General features: G+C 31.5%; 1 protein-coding gene across 1 annotated transcript in view; it reads right to left on the bottom strand.

The window, feature by feature from the left end:
* The window catches only part of LOC144838571 (uncharacterized), a 62254-nt gene that overhangs the window by 7146 nt on the left and 32038 nt on the right, over positions 1–23070 (bottom strand). The window contains exons 6-12 of the mRNA XM_078693985.1: positions 21504–21548; positions 21082–21228; positions 20228–20278; positions 19023–19070; positions 18823–18900; positions 17358–17489; positions 16611–17138 (exon numbers count right to left, since the gene is read on the bottom strand). Coding sequence (XP_078550111.1) covers positions 16611–17138; positions 17358–17489; positions 18823–18900; positions 19023–19070; positions 20228–20278; positions 21082–21228; positions 21504–21548 — 1029 coding nt within the window. The remainder of the gene's footprint in view (positions 1–16610; positions 17139–17357; positions 17490–18822; positions 18901–19022; positions 19071–20227; positions 20279–21081; positions 21229–21503; positions 21549–23070) is intronic.

Below are 23070 nucleotides of genomic sequence, written 5' to 3'. Positions count from 1 at the left end.
AGTTTGTGATTTGGGTGACATTTGTTCTTCTTTATTGTTGATAAGGAGTTCATCCCATTTCTTGTCAGATTCATCTGGAAAATAAAAGAATAAAATTGTAATATCTTGATCTTTATTTAAATTAATTTCACCTTTCTGAAATTTGAGTTCCTTGTCAGTTTAAAGTGAAATGGATCAAACATTTTGTCTTAATTTTAGTATTTAGTTATAGGTATATATAACTATAACAATAATGTATTTTAAAGGTGGATGGTTTGTTGATTAACAAAACCCACTATTGTGATTTTTCATACATTGACACTCTTGGGCTGGCTTAAAACTGATGGTTTGGACCTAACCCTCTTGTTTTCAATTTTTGTTTGTTTTTGTGTACAGTTCAGTTTAATTTAAAGTTAAATTTTCATTTAACTTTCATAAAATGTAAGGCGAGTCCTGTATCCATTCTTAATGAAGGGAAATGAGTTTTTAGGAGCTCATTGTACTAAGCCTCGGCATTACGTGGTAGGGTGGCCAGTTCCTTTCCATGTCACATTATCCTCCCCAGTATTTTTAGTCGCGTGGAAGCGACTCTATAGTTCACTATGTCGGTCGGTTGGTCGGTCTGTCTGTCTGTCTGTCTGTCTGTCGGTCCGGTATCACAGTTTAATCTAGCTAGGTCAATTTTTCACAGTATATTCCTTATGGCCAGGAATCAATGTGGTTATGTTTTCACGGTGCGCAATAAAAAATTACGCGGTCTACGCACGATTTAACGAAATCACATTTGTAATCATATCTTCACAACCATGAATCACAATTAAATAAAATTTGGTACTCATAAATTTCAGGGCATAAATCATCATATGGCAATACAAGTACGTGCGTAGCGCATGTAACGCATGCGTACGCGCGCTTAAAATTTTCAAAATTTATTTTCAATGAAATAAGAGTACGTTTCAGGCAATTTTAAGCGTTTACAAAATTGCTATGAGTGCGCATATTTTTGCGCGGGCACTGCGCGTTAAATGTTATTGCGCACTCTTTTTGCCCGATTTCTGTTTTCTTGACTTACTTTTCAACTCGAAATTACGTTATACGAGCACGTCAAAAGTGACAGGTTACGCACGTGTAAATTAAAAAAATATAAATGTTTTTAAACATTACAACATTTTTAAACATTTTCAGTAATTTCGGTCAGTATAGTTCACTATGTCGGTCGGTCGGTCGGTCGGTCTGTCTGTCTGTCGGTCTGTCTGTCTTTCTGTCGGTCTGTCTGTTGGTCTGTCTGTCGGTCCGGTATCACTATGCATTGTAGCACGCGACTTAATGGCTGTTGGCCTTGTTCAACTAGGTACTCATTTACAGCTCAGTAGACTGAATTAAACCCAGGTCTTTCTGTATGATAGCTACTAACTAACAACTCGGCTACACCTACTAACTTTAATACAAACTACAAATTACAAATTTCCTACCAAATTCTTCTAATGTTCTCAATGCAGTGTTGTAATCGTGTTCATTGATAGTAATGTCAACCAATTCACCAAGTTGGTCTTTCTGGTCTTCATCTACCACTAATATTCGGGCTAAATCTTTATGAAGTGTTTTATTGCAATACATTTTCCACAGCTCTTCCAATGCTTCAGAGTCATGTGACATTACATATAATGCTATACACCCAGTTACTACTTTCTCAAATTGTAGATGTATTCTCTTAAAATAATTCTTGAGTTGTGTCATTATTTCTTGAACATCATTGGCAGTTGTTGTACTCAATTCTTCCTGCTTTTCCATTGATTTTAAGAGAAGTTCCAACGCATGTGGTTGCTCACTGTCATGAACTGATGAAGAACGCTGGTTCTTAACAAGAGTTACCAATAATTGTACACCTTAATACAAATATTAAAGATTTTTTGGCACATTGATGTATTGATTTTAAGATTTTTAAAATACACCCTTGTTATGTATGAGAGGCTAAATTTAAATTTATAAAGCACAACTAAGGTATTTTAGTGCTATTACATGCAACAGTGAGGGTACTAATCTGAAGAATTTATGCTTTGTTGTAAAGCATAGAAAGTGGTAAATTCATTAAATTAAAAAATAACTAATTCAATTATTATTTTTTTCAAAACATGTTACATAAACAAAGTTAAAAAAAAAACATTGATTACCATCACAATTTCCTTGTTCACTGTTTGATGAAAAAGAATCTGTAATATAAAGTATATAAAGGATTATTAAATATAAAATATTTACATACATAGTTTGTTTCATTATGTTTGTAATTAAAAAACTTGTGATGGTTAAAAGTTAACTTAAAAATAAAAAAAAAATTAACAGATAACCGAATAAACAAAATACCAAAAACATCAATCGATTGATCAAGTTTATTGTTGTTACACCATGGACCATTTCTAATAAAGGTTATACCATTTCTGTTGGATAAAATGTTGTGTAAAACAAAATCTATATTTAAATAAAAGATAGAACATATTTACTTAATTCTAAATGAAATGATGTTAAATTGTACCTTTATTTTCAAGCTTCATAAAAGCAGCTTTGAAATCTTCTAAGTCAAAGCTGGTCTTCCAGTCTTCTATAAACTTTTGTTGGTTTGCTGGTTCTAAGATATTTGATAAACCTTTGGTTAGCTTATCTTTCAAATGTAAGTTCATTAATTTTGTTAAAGATTCTTGACTACTTGAACATAGAAGAAAGTCTAGTGATGCTTTTGGATCTTTGATTCCTAGTCCATTGATCTTAAAAGATGACAATACACTTTGGTTCAACCTGTTCTTTTGCTGAATAGATTGCAGACATCCATTAATCACACTCAGGTTAGACTTGAAATTGACCTTCACTGGAGTTGTTACATCTTACAAAAATATAAAACAAAAATGTTGACACAAACAAAAATATAAAGAAGTAAATACAAAACTGAGGATTATATGATTTGCACATAGCCTATTGAACTAAAATAATACCATTGGTTTAAATCTAGTTACATTCTTTTTCCAATGGTACATAATTTTCAATCAATATATATAAATATATGTAAAAATATGTACGAGACCCTTAAAAAATAATAAAGTAATAACAAGTTATTTATTATATCAAACAACAATAAAAAAGAAACAAGACAAAAATACTTTAAAAGAAGATGATAAATAGTGAAATACAGTTGACATTATTGAGATAAGTTAAACAATTTACAAATGAAACACAGTGGAAGATTTCTTATTAGCATTAAAAGAATAAACTTGGAAAAAACTTAAAAACATTAAATCTCTTTAAACATTTTGTCAAATAAATAAATAGTTATACATCTCTTAATAGAGAATAAATTTAAAGGATGTTTTTAAAATATTATTAAAATAATAGCCATTCTATAACTTAACTCCAGTATAACTGAACGATTTTTGTCCAATATGTGTTCTTTTAAGAGGTATGAGTAAATCATCATTATTTCTAGTAGAATAGTTGCGTATATCATTTGTTTTCTTGACAAGAAAATGACTTTACCTTGCAAACAAAAATCATTTTTTAATGTAACTAACATACCTCTATCTAGCAATATGTTCTTTGCACGTTGTCCAAGGCGGCGTGCAAATCTGCATATTTTATCTGGTTCATCTGCCAACTGTCCGTCGATTTCAAGTTTAAGGACTACGTCCCAAATATTTTGGTAATTAAAAGCTTTCAGTTCATAACAGGAAATAACATCATTAAACGTATCTGGGTCAACTTCTCTTAACGCCTTAAACAATTTTCCTCTGTAAGATGACAATTTGTTTTCATCTCTACTCTCCACATTGTTATCTTTCATATACTGAATTACAATATCTACGGCATCATTCAATTCGGTCAATGTGGCAATCTCGAGAAGAAGCTGAACTTTAGTAGGAGTAATAACACCTTTGTCTTGTAGTGAATTGAGTAGATCGTTAGCAACATTATCTATACAGAGAATGTCTGCTAAAGATAACTCATCATACAAGACAAACCGCAACCACAGGTATTTGTTACCTTTATAATGTTTACTAAGATCAGCTTTCAAATCAGAGAACTTCTCCTTTCCAGCATCACCTTCACCCATTTCAGCAAATATAGTTCCAGTCTGCAAAAATTAAAAAAGCCATGATTTTCAAGCAAATCGCACCGCACATTAAACAAAATTTCAAAAGTTAAGTAGCTTAAATGCTGAAAAATATAAATTTTCTGGGTGTAGTTCCACTAATGTTATTGTTATATTTATTAATTTACAAAATACTGAATTCACCTAATACAATCACTAGAACGGTTTCATTACCTCCTAGTGGTATCGTTTGATTGGTTAATTAGTATCATGTGTCATTCAGTATTACAGTTTATTCGGTATATATAGCCTATAGTAATGGAAAAGTGATATTTAATGGTACTATTGCATTTTCTGTTTATTGTAAACATTTTGAGAATTGTGTGCACTGTGAGGCTGTTTGAAAACCAACCTCTCTACTACTCCACTTTCAAAATCACAGCACTGCCTTTGACTGGCCTAGCCTTCGATGTTGATTCAAGATTAATTGAACAAAAAGTGTTATTTTAAAACAGTATGTGTGTATAACAACAAATTTTTTGGAGATAATATTTCATGGTTGAAAGACTGACTATTCTAATTAACGAGGGTTCTTTTACCCTTTCTTTTACAAGTCAGTACTATATTTTACATTTTTACAGTACAGTACATTTACAATCCTGATAATTTGTTTTTAAATAGAAAGTTACCTTTCAAACTAAAAATAATAATGCTCAACCAATGAATAAAATTACTGTCAAATAAAAACCATTGATAGACTGTATACTGCACTCAATCTAAAGTATATTGCAGACTTCCTGCAAGAGACTAAAATTTATAGATTACCTGGTACTGTTCGCTTTCCTACAAAAGAACCATTAGTCTATAATGAGCCACATTTCCATCTCTTCATATCACAATAATAACTACTGTAGCAATATTGCTTCAATTAATATTCTTTACACTGTACATAATAATTATTTTAATAATTACATGTATGTATATCATTAGTATGTATCCTACCATCATACATGTTCACAAACAGTTTTTGCCATCTGTTTCATTCATCAGCCGTTTAATACTATATGAAATGATCTTTTATTTATCCATAGTTTAATAGACAGGCATCAATGGAGAACAAACCAGAAGACCAACAAACTGGATGAACCAAATAAATAAAGATTTAAAAGGAAAACAATGTAGACAATAAAATAATAACAAACCATCCTGCCCTAAACCGAAAATTGGAAACAAATCTTGGAAAGCATCATGATGGAATGACAGAAAACGTTAAAAAGATATTCTTTATACAAAATCATACTGGATCATAAGTTTATAAATAATTGTGAAAGTTACTATATACTTACATGGCTGCACTGAATCTACAGTATATCAAGATTATTATGGAATATACCTCATACAGTGGGTTTCCTAAAAAGGAAGTTTTAGTCTCACTTTGTTTTTCTACCTGGATGAGCCAACTTGTTTTACTACTGGCCTAGCACATAACGCTACTGTACGTCAATAGACTTCCACTGCCTATATTGTTATGCAAAGTGCCAACACCCGTTATACTGCGTTCTGTGAGTTACAAAATCAGTCTTGCATGCTATGTTATTTAATCGAAAATTGAACTCTGCCTTAAATCATTTTCAATCAATTGTTATTAGGCCTATTGTAATAATAGACGGCGCACTCTACAGGTCGATTATCAATCATGCATTATTCACCAGCCTAGGGCCTCACACAATTTCAAAGCATCTAGTTTAAACATGAAACCAAATAATAAGATAAAACTTATTGTTGTATTCAGTACTAAGTTATACAGCATCTACCAATTGGAAACAATATCTGTTGTAAAGTAAAAATACATTTATAATTAACGCTACATGGTACTTGTATCCGGCACTTCAAGATTTGCTCATATTACACCAATATTATATAAACTTCACTGGCTTCCAATTAAACAACGGATTATTTTTAAACTAAAGTTAATTACATATAAATCTCTTCAAGACAAATCCCCATCATATATTTCCAATTTAATTATTTGTAATTCTAATTATTCAGTTTGCAAATGATCTCTTAGGTCAACCACTAATTCATAAGCACTTTTTGTTCCATCCAGCCACTTTCTTTTTTCTTTGTAATTTCTTTCTTTTTTTTCTTTCAGCGCTTTATGAATCGATTAACATTAAAATTGTCTATTGAAAAAAATTGAACCAAAACAGCAACAACCGTAAAGAAAACATACTACAATACTTGCAGCAAGTACAGTTACCAACCTGGAAGATCTGAACTGCGTTATAGACTCTTCCACTTGGCATAGGGGTACCTAGAGCCCCGTCATGGCCCAGGGACAAAGTTCCGGTGCCTGGGGCTCGTCGGACGAATTTAGGCGGTTTTAGAATGTTTACTTATGGAATGTTATCAGATTCAAAATATATTGTATTTTTAGAATATTTTTGTTGAATATGCCATTTTAATTAATGTCACATACAGTACTAGTTCACTTTGACCAAAAATTTGATCAAAAACAAATTATTTATACATGAAAAAAAACTGTAATTTAAAGCAAAAAATAGTAAAATTTACTGGAAGTCAATGGGTTTTTGGTTGAATTTAAACGTTTTGTCTTTTTATAAGAAAATATGAAAATAAATAGATTTTATAAAGTTTATATTTAGCAGTGGCGGGCCCAGGGGTGTTGCCCTAGTGGCCCGGGCAACACCCTTATTTCATACTAAATGTTGTTTCTGCCACAAAATTAAAATTGAGCCCCATTTCATTGTATACAATATCCATATTTATACGTTATAGAAGTCCAGTCTGGAAGAGAATATTTGTAAATTGGCAGAATGCACAGCAGTCCCCATTAGGCCTACTATACCACCCACAGATAGAGTGTGTAAGTGTAGATAAGTTTCTGAGAATGCGCAGAATGAATTTCTGATTGACTAGTTGCTTGTGGTGCCGCGCGTCATGAGAGCAGGGAGATGTATCTTTCTCCTGATGAGAGGTACAAAAGGAGGCCAACACACACTGTGTTCGGGAAAAACCTGTCATATGGGTCGTGGATTTGTTCATTTATTCAATTATGTTCAATTATAGCGTATTTTAAGGCCAAATCATGATCATTTTGCGTATAGTTTTGTTTTTCCGTTCTTTCTGCAAATTTCCAATAATTAATTTCTTTGTTTTATATTTATTATTTATTGTACAGTTTATAGTGGATAAATGAAAATGAATTTTGAAAATTGTGGTTTTAATTAACTGCTGACTCATTTAGTATTTAATTCAAAATAGTCATAAAGTAGTTACAGAGTTGCAGGGCATTTTATCATTGTGGAATGTTTTGATGTTAGCCTAATTGGTAAAATTGGTAAAAGAAGTAATGCTGGCGCCAACGAATTTAACGACCTTCACAACCAAAATATTTCTTTATAACAAAATTTATTTTAAATGGAACACTACAAAAAGAATCCTCCGCTTCATCACTGCATGAATACCTAATAACCAGACAAGAACGTATCTTTGTTGTCATATCACGCAATCCATTTTTCAACAATGTAGTATCTAAATAATAACATTTTGATTGAATAGTAAGGGATTAGCTACAGTGTTGACTTTGAATAAACCATTAGTAATTTACTGAAAATCCAAAATGAACTTGTGTTATAATACAAACACAATTATTTAATCAAAGAAACGCTCTACTACACATGAGAAATGAGACATGAGAAATATATATATATGGATCAAGCATTCACACATGAACTTTGCGGCAAAAAAAATATTCATCGACAAACGAAATATAGCCTATATTTATTCCTTTTAAATATTAGGCATATTGCCAAGGCTAATAATTGATTTGTCCATAATTATTGCGTTTTGCCGGGGGTTTTCCATAATCTAATAGGCCAAATCATAATTGTACGTATAGTTTTGTATTTCCGATGCGTGTAGTACCCTATTTATCTTCACTTACGTATGTCCGTAAATATTAGGCCGAATATCCGTATTAATTTATGGACGTTCCGAAATTTGAACCGTGTTATACCGGTAGCAGAACAAAGTTTGCTTCTTTCTGCAAATGTCCTATCATTATTTTTTTAATGTTTTATTTTGTAGTGTGGTTTAAACAACACTTTTGTAAAGTTTATAGTGGATAAATAAAAATGAATTCTGAAAATTGTGGTTTTAACATCTGACTTTATTTAGCATTTAATTCAAAATAATAAAATTGAACGTTTTGCTCAATATATTTATAGCAGCAGCTCCCTGTGACGTTTGCATTGAACAAAAAAAAATGTTATCCTAAATTGTTAGTCGCGTATGTTTATTACCGGCGGAATAATATAGACTACAATCCTCTATTTGCTAGCGCACTATAGAGTGAGTGACATTTCCGGCGAACTAGAGGTGCAATTTATCATAAATTTTATGTGCGAGAGTACCATTTGCGGCCATCTAGGGGTCATTGTCATTTAACAATTTGCTTGCTCAAATACTCAGTGTCTACAGCCCTGGAGTCTTTGGGCTACCTTCTTAAAATAGTCCTGCAACCGCCCCTGTTTAGTTGGGTATTACTATTAGTAATGTTTAAAATTATTGCCTACTGCCATTTCATAAGTCGATATTAATTTAAGCTGATATTTTTTGGTAATATTATTGTAATTTAAATACATAGTATAAAAACAGTATTTACTTACAGTGCAATTAATCTACAGAATATTAGAAACTTTTAGTAAAAAGAATATCATTCTTGCAATACTTTGTATGTTTTCCTTTAAAGCAAATCTATTGATCTCTATAAGCCACAAGCTAGGCAATCTACAGTATAAACGCTGTTCTAAACATTGTTACTGTAAATTTCTATTGATGTTTATTGTTATATAAAGTGAAAGAATTTCTGATATCATACGACTTCAACAACCATTCTTGCATGGCTGCCTTCTGTATATACAGAAATTTAAGCTGTGTTTATTCATTTTCCAATGAACAAAGAGAAAGTAGAGCAGACAGAATGTATTGTTGTGTGCTCTATGCATCACCTTTACTATCATTTTTGTGATTCATAAAAAACAATATTCAGATTATCAATGATTTCCTGGCAACACAGAGAGGAATGTTATTAATCTCACCAATAAAATGTGTGATAAGTTTAGTATATACATTTTTTTTATTATTTCGTATCATTATTACCATCCATGAAAATTATGAAATAAAGGAATAGAAATCTTGAGTACTTCATATGCGGTCAGTCTAATTACCGAAAACAACTGAAAACAACTATAAATAACCATAAACAACCGAAAAAACCGAAAACAAAATAAAAAAATATAAATACTGAAAACAAATTTGTATAATATTGTTTTTACATGTCGCCCTCTACTGATGGGTGTTGCTAAAGTTAAGGCCATGTGTTTTATGTTAAAAAGATTATAAGTAAGAAAAACACAAAAAATTATAACGATCTGCTGTTGTTATCTCCTTATTCTCCTATAAAGGCACTATGTGCGTGCCATAGATACGCTCGTTTGGTTTCAGTTTTTGTTGCTAAATTCATCGTTTTAACATAAATTCGGACGATTTTTGCTATAAAAGTTGGGTTTTCATAATCAATTATCAATTATCTACTCTCGTTTGGTAGGTATTTGCAACATTCTGAGTCTGATCGTTTGTTTCCGTTTGGTGTTTATTTGGACCATGGAGTAAAGGAATACTCCATGGTTGGACAGGGAAAGAAGACCGCGCGCCGCGCAAAGCCAAGGAAGACCCTACGAAATTCTAGTGTGCACAAAACAAAAATCAAAATTGTAGAGCAATTAGGGACATTAATTGTTACAATGTTAAAAGTATACTGCTGTACATACTTGAAAACCTTCCGGAATTTATTGGAAAAGAACAAGTTGAATCAACATGGCGGCGGTCCTGTTTTCCTCGTTTGTTCTCATTACCAATACCACTACCAGGTCGGTCAGCGTCGTGGTAGTAAAAGAGCCCTGGAAATGGGAATTCCCCTTTCTGGAATGACGTCATTGAATATCTTGCTTGATGTTGCCCAATCGTATCTTCTGCAGCTGTGACGTTTACCGGGAAGGAAAATAAGAATTCATCGGAAAGGAAAATAAGAATTCATTACTTCATTACTCTGCTATCGTTTATATTATTCAAAATCATATTATCTTTAAGGTTTTGTAGGCCTTCCTATTTAACGAAAATGTAGAAACGTTAATTATTCATACCATTTTTTCAAAATATTTCATAACATATGTAATATAAAATTGACAATCCATCATTACAATAGATTTTAAGTTCAGTATTGTTTTTTATTTTACAATCATGTTTATGTAAATAATACAGGAGGCCTATTACAAGGTCTTTCTCTCCCAAACTACTGTACAGTAAAATGTCCATCCAGCCAAAACATAACCAAAGATAACGCAGAAATCATTTCATTAATATTATTTGTACTTTCATAAAACGTTGTACAGTTGGGTTGTGGTATTATTTCTTCATTCAGTTTTTTTTGTTCAGTAATTTCTTTTTTATGAAATCAGTTTATATAACAGAAATAGACTCGCACGTTTTTTCATCATTAAAATTATTTTTTTAAAAGAATCAACAACATTATAAGATGTCCATCATCCATGTATTTAATAGAAAAGCTTAAGAATTTTAAATCAGTAGGCCTACCGTGGGCATTGCTAGAATTTGTTGCCAGAAAGATATTCAAAATAATTTGGGATCTGATTATTTTGGCCACCAGTTTATGAACTCTTAAATTCACAACTTACTACATCTTTATTGGGTACAAGGGTTAGGGTGTCTAAGTATAAGTATCGTCTTTACTCACCGTATTTTATCCAGATTGATGTGTTGAAATGAACTGCAGCTGAAATGCACACGTCCCGCCCACAAAATAAAAAATAAATTCCAAAATTAGATGTTGTTTATAATTAAAAATACTACAGAAAGGACTAATTAATAATAAAAGATAAATATGTATTTATTTTCATATTCATATATACATTTATATATTACATTCTGAAAATATATTGAAAATCAAGGTGCTCCATTTTATTTATAGTACTATTTTTAAACTGGAATGTACAAACATGCAAAATACCAGAGAAACCCTTTTTAGTGAAAATGTACAGTAACAACCACTGTACTTCATTTACAACCCCCCTGCCCCAATTAACACAAGTATATGCTGACTGAAAATGTACAGTAACAACCACTGTACTTCATTTACAACCCCCCTGCCCCAATTAACACAAGTATATGTTATTGACTGAAAATGCACGGTAACAACCCCCGCACTTCATTTACAACCCCCCTGCCCCAATTAACACAAGTATATGCTATTAACTGAAAATGCACGGTAACAACCACTGTACTTCATTTACAACCCCCCTGCCCCAATTAACACAAGTATATGCTATTGACTGAAAATGCACGGTAACAACCCCCGCACTTCATTTACAACCCCCTGCCCCAATTAACACAAGTATATGCTGACTGAAAATGCACAGTAACAACCACTGTACTTCATTTACAACCCCCTGCCCCAATTAACACAAGTATATGCTGTTGACTAAAAATGCACAGTAACAACCACTGTACTTCATTTACAACCCCCTGCCCCAATTAACACAAGTATATGCTATTGACTGAAAATGTACAGTAACAACCACTGTACTTCATTTACAACCCCCCTGCCTCAATTAACACAAGTATATGCTGACTGAAAATGCACAGTAACAACCACTGTACTTCATTTACAACCCCCTGCCCCAATTAACACAAGTATGCTATTGACTGAAAATGCACAGTAACAACCACTGTACTACATTTACAACCCCCCTGCCCCAATTAACACAAGTATGCTATTGACTGAAAATGCACAGTAACAACCACTGTACTTCATTTACAACCCCCTGCCCCAATTAACACAAGTATGCTATTGACTTAAAATGCACAGTAACAATCACTGTACTTCATTTACAACCCCCTGCCCCAATTAACACAAGTATATGCTATTGACTTAAAATGCACAGTAACAATCACTGTACTTCATTTACAACCCCCTGCCCCAATTAACACAAGTATATGCTATTGACTGAAAATGCACAGTAACAACCACTATACTTCATTTACAACCCCCCTGCCCAATTAACACAAGTATATGCTATTGACTGAAAATGCACAGTAACAATCACTGTACTTCATTTACAACAAATTTATATAATTTTCCATGAAGCTCTGTCTACACTATTAAACTAGTTTGACAAAAAAAGTGTGATGTGCCCAAATATGGTAGTGATATGACATATTATGGGCACATCACATTTTGTCACATAAAGTTTGATGGTGCAGACAGAACTTCATGGAAAATTATAAAAATAAATGAACAGCACCATCTTCTGTTCTGGTGTGAATGTAGCTTTATTTATAAAGATAAAAATTAGAAACAATTAAATATTGTTTACCTGTCATTTATTTGTATACATAGATAAACCATGGAGGTAAAATAAACATAATTCACAAGAAAAGGAAAGAACTATTTTAAAAACTAAATGGTTGTACAGTTTTCAGTGAATAAAAATTGAGAGAATAGTTGAAGAATTATGATCACGATGAAAAGACTCCATAGCAACATTCAAATCCTGTGAAACTAACAATTTTAAACAAAATTTGGCGTAATATGTCTTACAATTAAATTCAAGATGACTCATCAAATTATAAAAATACTGGCATATCAAAATAGACTGTATCAAAATCTTAATTCTGACATATTACAAATGTTACAAACTGTGTGCAGTATATTAGGTTGCATTAGCAATTGTCTCAAGATACTAATATACTAAATCCAAGGTAATATTGAATTTTAAACATAATATATTGTTTACAAATATTAAATAAACAATTTTATATATAATATGACATGTATAAAAATATAATATTCACCATGATTTAATTTACATTTATATTACCAAAGATTATGATAACAAACAAGTGCCTGTAGTACATGTATCATGCAGTTGTAATGAATGTCAAATTAAGCTGCACTTTAATAACTACTGTATAGCAGTTACCAATGGTCAAATTCACCATTTATACTCTTGAAGTGTTGTCTCATATCCTGCACTATATCATTAGGTAAATTACACCCACGCATATGAAGCTTTTTCAGTTTAGGAGAAATAGCCAGTAATGTGGTAAAGGAAGAACCTGTGATGTCACTAAAAGTATTCAAACTGATATCAAGCTTATCTAATTCCAACACTAGGTTTCTATTGACACATTCCCTCACCATAGCATTTATGATAACACCTGACAGACTGCACAAGCTTATGTAAAGTGTTTTCAGTTTAGGACAAATAGCCAGTAATGTGCCAAGTGAAGAACCTGTGATGTTACTGAGAGTATTCTCACTGATAACAAGCTCATCTAATTCCAACACTAGGTTCCTATTGACACATTCTATCACCATAGCATCTATGATAACACCTGACAGACTGCAGTTATTCATGTTAAGTGTTTTCAGTTTAGGCGAAATAGCCAGTAATGTGCCAAATGAAGAACCTGTGATGTTACTGAGAGTATTCCCACTGATACCAAGATTATCTAATTCCAACACTAGGTTCCTATTGACACATTCTCTCACCATAGCATCTATGATAACACCTGACAGACTGCAGTGGCTTATGCCAAGTGTTTTCAGTTTAGGTGAAATAGCCAGTAATGTGCCAAATGAAGAACCTGTGATGTCACTGAGAGTATTCCCACTGATAACAAGATTATCTAATTCCAACACTAGGTTCCTATTGACACATTCTCTCACCATAGCATCTATGATAACACCTGACAGACTGCAGTGGCTTATGCCAAGTGTTTTCAGTTTAGGTGAAATAGCCAGTAATGTGCCAAGTACATAACCTGTGATGTCACTGAGAGTATTCCCTTGGATATCAAGCTTATCTAATTCCAACACTAGGTTCCTATTGACACATTCCCTCACCATAGCATCTATAATAACACCCGACAGCCTGCAGAAGCTTATGTCAAGTGTTTTCAGTTTAGGTGAAATAGCCAGTAATGTGCCAAGTACAGAACCTGTGATGTCACTGAGATTATCATCGATACGAAGGTTCTCTAATTCCAACACTAATCCTTTCTTTGATAGTGCACCAACAGTATCATTCATAGTTACACCTGTTAACTTACGTAATTGAAGCATTTTGAGTCGTGGTGCATTAATCAACAAATGAATTAAAAATGATGTAGACAAATCTGTATCACCTACATATAGTTCTATATTGTATTTAAAGGTATATTTACTACATTCAGTAGACAGACCTTTCACCACATCATCAGTACATGATGGACAGATTCTAGTTAACACAAACCCTTCATCTTTTACAGCAATCAAAACATGAGCTAGGATTCTACCAATGCCTTCTGATGATTCCTGTTGAATCCATTCCCATCTTTTACTGTCTTTCCATCTATTCTGATTTATACTACTTATCTTATTTATGATACCCTGATCTGTTTTTAAACTCTTACCACGTCTCAAGTAAGTCAAAAATCGTCTTACAGAGTTACATATCTCATCTATAGCATGTTCATCTGTCATTGTATCTTGACTTGGTAGCTGTTGATGTGAAGTTGAGGGCTCACTATCATCAATACCTGTAAAAGGAATTCATTTTATATTAATAAGACACAGTGGAACCAGACAATGGGTGTGCAGCAATTTATATATTTACCAGATTCATGTCCACATGTTTACAATATTAAAAGTTTCTTTATTGCTTAAGATATACACAGCATAAATTAATATATGACAATTTTGAAATAATGTAAAAGAAACAAAAACTGTAAAATGTGCACAACTATTATAGGTTTAAAAATATAAACACACACTTCTTAAAGTGTATTTTTAGATGTATGGAATTTATAATTATATTCTGTAATTAAATGTTATTTTATTAATAAAAAGCAAAATATTAATAAAAACATTTTATTTTCCATTATTAACAATAAATGTTACATTTACTATTTTTAATTACCTTTAATTAGTTCCATTTCTTTTGGTGATTTCTCAGAATCTGTTTTAACAGAACATTTTTTCTCTACAAACATTTCTCTTACATAGTCTCTTAATGTTGTCTCTATCAAAGAAATAAAATAAAATTATGTATTATATAAAAAGTCATGAATAATACCACCAAACTTTCGAGTTAAGATGACTATAGCGAGGCATTTAATAAAAAGGCAAACTGCCTTAAAATGTAAATGTGACATGTTTCGAGAAACTATTCTCATCATCAGAACAGTAAACAACGCATAGAGTGCTTATATACCAATAAGACATATTGTATGTAAATAAGGGAGGGACAAGGCTTGTCATATTTTTCAACATCTGCAGGATTCAGAACGGTGTAAGGTCCTCGCTAAGGCGGAATGCTTCACCGTTCTGGATTCTGCAGATTCCGCTTTCAAACTTAAGGTCAAGGAAGCCCTCCACATCTCGTGGAGTAAACCTTCCTTGAACAAACAAATCTATAACTTAGGCGTCACACTTGCCATATGATTGGTTGTTGTCTACATTCCTTGTTGTTTTATTATGCTACAGTAATTACTTTTTTACATACAATTAATATTAAATGCCTCGCTATATAAAAAGTATATTTAAAAAATACTTTTTTTTTAATAACTTTTTGGATACATGGTTTTCATTTTAAATTAAAATACATGATTTATTGTCTGTCTTACTCTTTTTTGATTTTTTTGATTTCTTTGCCTTAACTTGACCTTCTGACTCATCTAATAAAACAAGAGAAAATACTACAAATTAACTTGAATTCTTTAAATGTCCCTTTTATTCCCATTTTCTCATAGGTTTCAGTAAATGGTGTTTCTTGTGTTTTTCAAGCTCAGGTTTAGATTGACTAATTCTTGGTGAATATATTGCTGCTTCTGGTAATTGTCCAGTTTACAGACGTTTAATTTAAAAAGACTCAGGTCCCAGAACAATTCACTTTCACACACCTCATGGTTACAGTATACTTACTCTTTCTTGATTTCTTTTCTTTAACTGGATCTTCTGACGCATCTAAAACATGAGAACATGTGAAATGATAATGATGATAAATTAGGTCATTTTTAATAACCAATTTATCATCCATATCTGCAATATTTAAATTTAAAATATTACGATTTTTAAATCATTAATTGTAGCACAAATATGTTAACAGAATCACAAAAATGAGGTTTGTTGTTATTACTGAAATGTAATGTTTATTAAATAAATGGTATTGAGTGATTTTAAATACTAATAATTAATATAGATTTCATTTATTATTTCTCCTCTTTTTTTTTTATCTATAATAGAGAATTTGTAAAATGTGGAATACTGTAGATATTTTGGTTTGATTAACTAGTAATGAATAAAATATTGATTACAAAATAATACAATAAATTATTATCCTAATTACCAACTGTCATGAAAAGATATCATTTTAAAGTCCTATTGAAGAAAACAAACATAAAATATGCATACATTTTGTTAGAACTTCTTCAGGTTCTCCAAGCTTCAAGATACCTAATTTCTTGATAAATTGTTGCATCTTTCCTTCACTGATGATCTGTCTGTTTTCAAGATCATTAATCAGATCCCATTTACTTTCATAAGATGTTGGTGCCTCATTAACAAGATCACTGATGGATTCCACATTTTTTGTGGTCAGCTTATTTCCAAATTCTACCAACATGCATCTGTGACGACTGAATTTTGAAACGGAAATTTCCTCGACATTTGGGAATGTTACAACTTCCTCTTGAATTTTTCTTACTAATTCAAATTCTCCTGTTGCATTGATGGTGTCCAAAAACAATGTGAGATCTTTGCTCGTCAGATGATTAGATTCAATTAAGAATTCCACCAGGTCTTTTGTGCTAGATGCCTTGTCTAGTACATGAGGGAGCAGAAGGTCTTTGTACAATATTTTCAGCAAACTAAGTGAATCCCTCTTGTCATACCAGCGAGAAAATTCTGCTTTAATGTAGGTAAAAATAAAATCTCGTACTCCTAGATTGAAAAAAAAAATTGTTTTAATATATTTGTTTTCAGAAAAAGCAACAACTAAGAAACACGCATACTACTGTACTACGAAACACATGGTTGGATCCTATCATGTGTGAATGGTATCTTTGCATGATCATTTTCATCAGAGATTACATAAACCAAAATAATATTGAGTGTTGTCTGTTGTGGTGTAAATTAAGAATTTATTTCTTTTAAACTCACCCTCTTTTGAAACAGGTACTTTTTCATGTTCCATTTCTTTTGTTTGTTTCTTCTGATATTCTGTTTCTAGTACAGCAAACTTTTTTAAGTCATTAAGCATTTGTTTTAACAGTTGATGATAGTTTGGTACAACTTTAAAAACAAATTCAAAAGAACAAATAGAAATATTATAATCACTGAAATTTTAAATATTTAGTTGCAATGTACTGTATGCATACTTTATTTTACCTAAATCTTTTATTCGATAACTTTTTTTAAATGTGTTTTTTATTTTAGATTTTTATAATTATATACTCTATCAAGAATGTGCTTCTTTAACGTATATAAAAATATGGCCACCACCAGGTAGGCCTACTTCATCAAGGCTTCTAAGAATGGATGACGAGTTGGGAGCAGGAACGCTAGTAGACCAAACCCAGAACCGTTTTTGATTACAATCATGCGGGAAATTACCTCACGACGAAAATAAAATCTCATTACATTTCTCATTGATTGAAAACAAAATTCTCAGTAAAAATTGTTTTACCAGAGCGTTACTAACAACTTCCTGGTTTTACTTTATTTCTTGCTAGAAAAAGCAATAACTCCTTGTATAATAAATTTCATTATTTATTGATCTACAATGACCAAAATGCAGTATTTAAACATGCATGCATTGTTTATTGTTAAATCATGATTCAGAACATACTTTTCTGACAATTATGCTGCCTCTAGAATATTGATTCTTGTCAATCAAGACGTAACTATATGTTTCAATCTATGAAGGCATATTAGGCATTTACTACCACATTCATTGTTACTTGTTTTAATCAATAAATGTGTTAGGAACTTACTTGTCTTGTTTCATTTTGAACATTAATTATGGAAGTATATCAAGGAAAAAATATACAACATTCAATGTAAATTATATAAATAACAGAGCTTGTTTACTGAAATTGGTAATAAACCCTGCCAGGCATCATCGTGACATGGTCTTCTTACAAATCCCCAAGTCAGACATCTCACAAACATTACCCACTGACCAAGAGCACCACAACCACTCATCATACAATAAACTCATTTATATATAGCATAACTTTCAACATTCCCGTACATGATCACCAAATGTCAAATTGATTTCATAAACCGCCTATTATATCTAATGCAGACTAGTCGCATCCCACCCATCATCTAGTTCTGTTTACACTGTTCATTGGTTGTGTTTTCCTTACAATATGTTACTTTTATTTTTATCATCTGTTTTATATTTTACCAGCTAGGCCTACACAACTATAAGCCAAGCTAGGCCTAAGACCGTCCATGAGACGAAACTTGACGCGTTCTACTTGGTAGTGCATTGTTTCTCTCTTTTTATCATAATAAACAATAAAACTTACATTTTAGACAAGGAATGACCTGGTGTAATGTTTTTAAATATTTTTACAAAATGTCAAAAATTGTAGGTCTAGTGTCTTTAACCACTTACCAACTTCATGCTCCATTGGTTTTGGTAAATCTTCATATTCTTTTTGCAGCATTTCTCCTTCATAGTACATTGGTACATCTATAAAAGAAGTCAATTGAACATTCTAAAATAGTTTTAATTTTCACAGAATAGGAGAGTTGAGTTTCTTTATTGTTGAAGTATTACCACTAATTTGCTCCGAGCAAAAATATAATACATACCTTTGAGGTAGCTAGAACTTCTGAATAGTTTTGATGGTCCAGGTTGATCTATTAAAAATAGTATTATACATATTGATTTTAATAAACAGACAATGTAGAGATTTTGATGATAAAACACTGAATGTTTTAATATCTCTCAGAAGATAATGGTGACGAGTTAGGCTTTCGCACAACACATCGTAACATGCACATGTAATTTATTAGGCTTAATCTACAGTAGGCTGCACCACAATGATTGTAAAAACAGCATAGTGTCAAAAGAGATAAAAATTCAATTTTGAAAATTCAGATGGCCATATGATGACGTCATATCATACTTACGGTCTAAATTTTACATGAATTCATATCTACAACTCATTACCTTTTATAATATGTTAAAAAAATAGGGTTCACCAGCCATCCCGGAGAGCTATAATCGATTCAAAACAGGCATATTTTTATACAAATTTGCATAAAATTACCTATTTTCAAGCGTACAATTTTTAAAGTTTGACATGCACGTGCGTCATTATTTTACATTCATAATTCATCAAAAATGAAAGGAACTTATCATAAACGGTATACAGAACAACAATCAAGTACAAAAATGGTCTGTCTAAGTTGCGTACGAGCTAAGTACGCAAAAGCGTGTGCGTAATGCGAAATTCTTTGAAAAATGTGAAAAGCTTAAAATGTCCTGAAACATGTAGAAAGTTTAGAAATTGATTTTGAGCATTTTTAACTTTCAAAGCATGAGTATGCACGAATGTTCAACATTTTTCTGATGATATAGGAAGATGACCCTTGACATGCAGCATACGTGTGTCAAGTGGTATTTAAAAATATCTATTGGTTTCTAATTTTTAGTCAATCTAAGAATTTCAGAAAATTGCACATAGTTTGATATGATTTTCATTAAATCAAAGTTAAACAACTACATACGTGTATCTGCTGGCTAAAGTTACAACATAACTGCTTTCGCCGTTTTAGAGATCTGCCACTAACAAAATTGATTAAACAAAAAATTTTCTGGACAATAATCGCTCTTCTGAGAGCCATAGCCTAATAATTTTCAGGTTGTTTAAAATTGTTGTAAGAGATGTTGACATTTTTTCAATTAGTCTCATAGGCTATGGGATAAGTGAACATTAGACATTAAGTATAATTGTAAGATCTGGAGTTTTGTTTGAAAATCAACCTTATTGCCCACAAAGAATACAACTTACCTAGCTGTGGACTTAAAGACCTCTTAAATTGTTCTGATGTTCCAACCTTATCTGTAAAATATTTATCATCAAAATAGCTATAAATTTATTGCCAATAATACTTTTAAAAACCCACAAATTCTCTTCAATACACAATAATAATATAATAATCAAACATTTATATTGCGACAATTAAATAAAATAATTGAATATGCATTTTGTCCTGGATTTTCTGAAAAAGTTTCTAAATTAATTTTAAATGAATCAAAAGTAGGTGAATTTTTGTCAAAAGGTGGGAAGAATGATAAAAAGTGCGTCCACCGTAAATTTTAGCATGGAAACTTAAAATGGCAGACGGCAATAATTGGTCAGAGGAAAGGTGACCTGATGGAACACATCGAGGAACAATTTGGGTAATTAAATTCGGAATGCACAGACAAATGTTCAAAGAAAATTGTGACAATTTGATGTCTTGAAGTTTTCTCTAAATATTCTTTCTTTAAACATCACATATGTTTAATTATGTAAAGATAGGTAAGTAAGTATTAATATAATTCCATAACCGCAAGCGCAAGAAAATGCCAGGTTGATGATTTGGAGACTATGTATAGACTTCCAAGTGGAGTATTTAAGAGGATAACAACCAAGTACCAAGTAAGTACCAAGTAGGTCGTGGGTTGAAATCCCACCTGAGAATTACTTGACTAATTCTCAATATGTACTCGAAATAGGGCAAATATCTGAACAATCTCTCTGATTTAAAGGTACTAAAACAGTAGTTCAAAACAATAATTAAAAACTAATTATTTTATTACTAGTATTTTTTATTAGTCATATTCATTTAAATTGATTCAATAAATCTCTCCTTCATTCACCTGTTTCAAATTTAACAATTCCTTGTGATCCATGTTCTATTCCATGTTCCATTCCATGTTCCATTTCATGTTTCATTCCATGTTCCATTCCATGTTCCACGATTGACGACATCTCTGTTGATGTATCAGATGAATTGTATGAATCCGCTAAAAAATACAAATTTACATTGATGTTTAATTTAGTCAAATTTTTCAAATTTCCATGACACCATTCAGGTTATGATGATGTACTAGACAAATCATTTGAATCTCCAAATAGCAAAAATTTGCTTTGATGAATTTAATCAAAACCAAACTGTTAGAATCTACAATGTTCAACTGTCTATAACCCTGAATCCAAAAGAAAAATGAAATATTATGTTTGACATTGAAATAAATAGTGATGGCTATGTATATTTACATTGTGTAACTGCACCACTTACCTGTTTGTGATCTTTGTTCTTGTAGAAATTCTTCAGATTCAGATTCTGTTGATGAATGAGGATAGTAAAAACAATTTAATAATGTTCAATGTAGTAAAAACTACTGTATTATCACGATGAAGGATGTCAGGATCTAGAACGTTTGTCACATTCTATGACCCTGATGACAAAAGAAAAAGAAAATATTTTGTATAAAGAATACAAGTTTAATCTTTGTTAATTGAAATAAATATTACGGTATTGATGTATTTCTTTTATATTTTACAACTCACCTGTTGTTAGTGATTTGGGTGACATTTGTTCTTCTTTAACATTCATTGGCAGTTCATCAGATTCCACTTCCTCTGTTTAAACAAAAGAATATAAATTTTGTAAAAATTGAATTATATTTATTCAAAACAATGCAAGTTTAATCAGCCTTAACCTATTTTATGATTGGTTGCTTTTAGGAAATCAAGATCATTTAAAGATGTATTGTCCCTTGAAACACAAAAAAATGAAGGTCAAAATATTCTAAATTTAAATTGGCCATATCAAAGTAATATTAAAGTTATTCACTTTAAGTCGAAAATTTGAGCCAAAAACAACAAGTTTACGTAATTAACAGGTAAATTAGTTTGATTACATTTCGTCTGGAAAATCGTCGCGAGCGAAAGTAAACAAAGATTTCAAACCACGAGTACGCATTATGCATATGCTAGGATTAGGATTGTTTACAACTCGTCACGGTTGAGAAGGTATTTTCACACAGATCGTGAGGAAGTTTTATGATTATGCATACAGAGTAGCCAAACAAGCGCGTTTCATTATGGGGTATGTTTTGATCGAAAACTTTGACTGGAAGTCAGAGTTATTTTTTTAACAAAAAAACGTCTGTATTTCAGTTAAATGATTTTTTTTTCGACAAATTTTTGGTGATAGTTAATAACTATTATGATACTTCAAAATGACCCACCTTTTTTCGAAATCTGTTATTTTTTATTTTTTTGGAATTAGTCAAAGGGACAATACATCTTTAAGGTAAAAAAATTATTACAATATTGTACAGTAGTCACATACTATTCAATCAATCTTTTAAATATTATTAGGATAAACAACAATTAATTTCTATAACTTTACAATAATGACTTCTGATTTTCGGTAGGGCAAACAAATATTTTTTTTGCCTTTTTACATAATAATATTGATAAGGTTCATATTTGGCTTGTTGTGTCAAATCTTTTGTTCACATTTTTTTTACACTCTCCGTATAAGGTGCACATCTTGTAGTACAGGAAAACTAGCCTCAGAATTAGTAAAAGGTGGAAAAAATTGCAACAGAATTTATTTCACCACAATGCATTTCTATAAGGTCTCTATATGAACATACTAAAAGTCTAGAAAAATCCAGGTAAGTGAAATAGGGCAAAATGGGTTTTTCAAAATGGCCGCCAAAATCGAACAAAATATTATGAAGAAAGTATCATAGAATCGTATCATGTGGTATTTCATTTAATATAATTATGACTTTAAGGTATAAGCTTGCTGTTAGTGTCAAAATAAAAATGTTTATGGTGATTTTATTATC

Source organism: Antedon bifida, chromosome 3, assembly GCF_963402885.1.
Source record: "Antedon bifida chromosome 3, ecAntBifi1.1, whole genome shotgun sequence".
Taxonomy (NCBI): Eukaryota; Metazoa; Echinodermata; class Crinoidea; order Comatulida; family Antedonidae; genus Antedon; species Antedon bifida.
This window is presented reverse-complemented; position numbering and strand designations above follow the sequence as displayed.